At 39.3% G+C, this 4,690-nt stretch overlaps 1 protein-coding gene across 4 annotated transcripts in view; it reads left to right on the top strand.

Moving 5' to 3' along the window:
* The first annotated feature begins 577 nt into the window (after nucleotides 1–577).
* LOC139766591 (serine/threonine-protein phosphatase 2B catalytic subunit 2-like) overlaps nucleotides 578–4,690 on the top strand; it is a 401,759-nt gene continuing 397,646 nt past the window's right edge. For 2 of the 4 annotated variants that reach the window (XM_071695445.1, XM_071695444.1), the window contains exon 1: nucleotides 578–748. In XM_071695445.1, the coding sequence (XP_071551546.1) occupies nucleotides 691–748 (58 nt within the window). In that variant the 5' untranslated portion in view covers nucleotides 578–690. The remainder of the gene's footprint in view (nucleotides 749–4,690) is intronic. The other 2 variants (XM_071695446.1, XM_071695443.1) reach the window with 1 other exon arrangement.

Here is a 4,690-nt window from a genome sequence, read left to right as displayed (position 1 = left end):
ATGTTTGTTTACAAAGATGTTTCTAAAGTTACCGATTCCTTCATCCATTTTTGCCGAAATTTCTCATTGTGCTAAGTAGGTGCTCTTACTTTCTATGGTAGAATTATTTGATTAATGATATATCATTTTCATTTTCTGAATAAGAGAATATTTTAGTAACTATTCTACTTTTTCGATGATGTAAGTTCCTATCAATATTCGCAAATGAGTAATCAGCTGCATAATTAGATTTATGAAGCAACATATACATGCACGTTGAAATGATCATTATGTTAATAAGCTTCAACGCGAATTTATATTATACATACCGATATCTAATAATACATGTATACAAAGAACGAATGTTTTGTGCTTTGCGCGAGGATTCACAAAAGATAGTGAGATAAACTGCGAAACAACAATTCATATAGATACTGCATCCTATATGAAATAATCATGTATTAATGCAACATCTATCCCTTTTAAAGATTGGATACTATTTGATTTTAGCGCGCATGGGCAGAGCCCTGGTGTATCACGTGACTAGATACCTGCATTGATTGGCCAACTTCGCGCATGCGCACCACCCATTGAGGGATAGAGCTGTTTACGCCATTTTGGTGCAGGTTCAGTTCAGTGTAGTGACGATCGGCTTGAATCCAAGCCATCTCTGTATGTGGGTGACTAAGAGGATTATATATTAGTGTAATAATGAGTACTAACGCCAACAACACCAGCAAGGTGTCTACGACGGATAGGGTCATCAAAAGTGAGTACAAATTACATTTTGTATGGATAGGCAAGAATCTGGGTTCCGTATACCAATGGCGGCAAAACGTCAGCTCGCTTGGTTAATGTGTCATGATTTGAATGGGTGCTCGGTAGAACCATAAAGAGGACCCCTAGTTGACACATTTATTACAGCAGGATGTATTGCTAATATGTTTATGGACATTCACTCTGGAAAAAGAACACAACAACGATTAGATACTTTGTCGTCTGCTTGGCATTCCTATCGAAAATTCGTCTGCTAGCCCCAGCTGTTGATCTGTCAGGCGCAACGGCGCGAAAATATATACTAATGAAGTCGTTAAAGTATTTACGAGGCGGGAGCCAACCTATTAATGCGCAGACAATTGAGCATTCAAGAGGATTTAATCAATTCAGTTTGGGTAACATTTCATACGTCCGTATGAAATTTAAATAATAGAAACTGGCATTGGTAAATACCCAAATGATGGTGATGACGGTAGTTGGGAATTTGTAAGAGGTTCGGTCGAGGTGGAGCGATGGTATGGTTAGGGAGGAAGGGCAGTGGTAGATGGTTGGGGGGTAGGTGGGCGTGGTGGTTCGGTTATTCTACAACCAATCTTGTGGTTGTGAAGACCTGTGTGGGACCATCCAGGTTTAGAAATGCTTTGCTTACTGTAGGAGAAAATGGATGTAGGTTGTGGGTTACAAGGTAGTGCAGTTCGTGGTAACATAACAGGAAAGGTTGTTGAGTGGTAGTTTTCGACGGGTTTCTGGCTCATTGATGGACCATTTCCCAGCCCTTTTCATTCTGACAATGCCTTTTCATGTTCGATAACTGGAGGAGACTATTTTGCTCTAGGTCTCCGGTAAGACAAGTTTTGTGTATGTTTGTGTTCGGAGGGTGATGCGTTATGAGGGTCTGGAGGTTGTGCTTGTTTTGTAAGTACGTGGTAGCAGTATTTTCTCTGCTATTTCGAGTGGTGTATTATGTTTGTATAGTGATGTATTTTTTGTTAGTGTTTATGTTGTTTGTATGTATGTAAACATGTATGTGTTGGGGGTTGGCGTGTGGATGCCTGTGGGTATTGGTTGTGGATGTGTGTTGTTTATGGAATGTGGATGAGTCTTGTTCATGGGTTGTGGTTATGTTGTGCATGGGTTTTATGTGTATTGTGGATGTTATCCATATAGATTGTGCATGAACATGGGTTTTGGATGTGTTGTATATGAATGTGAATATACATGAGTTGTGTGAATGTGTTGAACGTGCTTAGGTTTTGAGTGTGCGTTGTTTGCATGGGTTGTAAATGTCATATGCATGTATTGTAAATGTGTTGCGCAGGTTGTTGGTGTGTTTGCTGATAGACTGTAGATGTATTGTGGGCATGTTTGTGCATGAATGATGGATCTTTGAGTTGCCGTTATGTTGTGCATGGATATGCCGGTATGTGTAGGGCATGAACTATGGATGTGTTATGAATGGATTGTGGATGTATGTTTTGCATGGATTGTGGATATGTATGTATGTATGGATTTGTGAATATGTGCGTTGCTTAGATAGTGGATCTGTTGTACATTAGTTGTGTGTATTATATTGGATGTGTAGGTATTGTGCATGGGTTGTGGATTAGTTAACGTGAAACAGTGTTTGATGTGTTGTACATTGGTTTTGGGATGTGTATAGGGCTGTAGACATGTGCGTTGTGCATGGGCTTGTGTTTTCATGAGTGTTGTGTATGTAATTCATCATCTGTTCAATCGTTTGTGTCATATTCCGTGTATGGTTAATGTTTGTCTCTTGGTGAATTTAATCAAACTTCCTGGTGGTGTCTTGGGTGTAAAAAATCTTACTTTGAATATGGCTGTATTCCACAAGAACGTCTTAGATTTTTTGGCTTTATACAGTAGTTTTGGTTACATAAGTGAATAAGATAAATGTAAGTACCATATATATATATATATATATATATATATATATATATATATATATATATATATATATGCTGCCGTATTCAGACATCAAATCAATGGAAGTTACACTGCAGATGAAAAGTCACCATCAGCGAGGTTGCATCGTCTGTGGACGAAAGGGAATGCAATCTCGTCAGTGGTAGAAAAGAAGCACAATGGCGTTAGGGCATTTGTAATTTCAGAGGACTCCATCATTTCATTGCTAAGGACTAGCTCAGCTTTGAAGCTGTAGAAACCCCATATATATATATATATATATATATATATATATATATATATATATATATATATATATATGGCCGAACTGTAGCACCAAAGAGGGAGTACAGAATGTGGCCATTTTTTAGGCTACCAAAGGTGGCTTTTCGAAAGCCTTACAGAGTACTCTTAATTCATTTCGTACAATAAAGATGGGTGATTTACCTCCCTCATTTTATAGTGAAAATACCTCTGGTTCAAAGGCCAGATTTCATGTTCCAGCCGTATGGTACTCCTCATTCAGTTCAGGAGTGACAGCAGATTTCGGATTTTCAGGACTTGGCCTTCAAGTCCATTTGAAAATCAACAAAAGGTCATTTCTCAGAACTCTTATGGCCTGTATGCAAATTGACATGAAACATTCTTTTTAATAAAAAACAATTTTTTCCCAGGCAACGCAGGGATCCCTAACAAATATATATATATATATATATATATATATATATATATATATATATATATATATATATATATATATATATATATGTGTGTGTGTGTGTGTGTGTGTGTGTGTGTGTGATTATTGAGGCGCTGATGACGGGCAGGTGGTCAGGTCAGGTCAGGTCACAGTGATGAACCACGTCTGATCAGGTGTTATCGGTTTAACCTCTTGAGCACGGTGGTGTGACCCTGGAGCCCCGTCGATGCAACGCGTGGATGTGATGCATTGGCCTTTGCCATAGCCAAGTGTCGTACTGTGTTCTCGTGAATGGGTCAAGGCTGAGTATCTCTCCTGGTTTCGTCACTCTCTTCCCTTGAGCAGTGTTTAGATGTTTTTCAGTCTTCTCCATACTTGCAGCTGTTATTTGTTTGTAAACACGAAGTTCAGTGTGTTGTTATTCCAGAGGGGATGGGTCTTGAGAGCAGAAGTTAAATCTCTAAATCCCTCATCATTGCAACTGCCATGTAGTATGGCATAACATCAAAATTTTGATCAGTAAAAAGATTTATACCATGTCTGCCAGAGGCGTTGAATGTTTTGATTGCAAGCAGCCACACTCTCACTTGGTGTTGATCTGGCCCGTGACGTTTATTTTCGCCTCCTTACAGTACCGTGTAGTACATAGAACTGAGGGATTGTTGTATGGCAGGGTTGGCTTTCGTAGACCATAGGACTTTGTGATGGAGGTCAGGCCAATGATACTGTGCAGAACTAAATTTTTTGATTCAGGACAACTTGGCCAAAGAGAGAGAGAGAGAGAGAGAGAGAGAGAGAGAGAGAGAGTCTGTCTTGCGTTTCTGTTTCTTGGGAGTTTCCTTACAACGGCTGCTACAAACAAGTAGAACTTTTAAACAAGTATTGTGACCAGTTAATAGGGGGTTGTAGAGTGAGCCATATGATGGGTTAGGGGTAGCGAGTCACGATGTGAAACGTTGCTACGCTTACAAATGGTAGAATATTTTCTGTTAACTTAAATACCCAGAAGAGGGCGTCGGTTTAGATTTTGACAGGCCTTGTCCACTTGGTTAAGTTTGGTGTTACAAATGGTGTGCGAAACATATTCCTATTATTTGGACCGCGCCGGAGTTCTTTTTGAAAATGAAGCAAACTATGCTGTATGGTCTTTGGCTTCCATCTGGTTCAGTTCTACTTCCACAGGTCTGGATACTTTTGTGATTAGACATTTTTTTTTTTTTAGTCGCATTCAGCACGTCTTAGCCGCTGCGTGAGCCAGATATAAATCCAGCTGATATTTATGTAGAGCTTTTTAAAAATTTTCTGTGGTCG

This window comes from Panulirus ornatus, chromosome 58 (assembly GCF_036320965.1).
Source record: "Panulirus ornatus isolate Po-2019 chromosome 58, ASM3632096v1, whole genome shotgun sequence".
NCBI lineage: Eukaryota > Metazoa > Arthropoda > Malacostraca > Decapoda > Palinuridae > Panulirus > Panulirus ornatus.
This window is presented reverse-complemented; position numbering and strand designations above follow the sequence as displayed.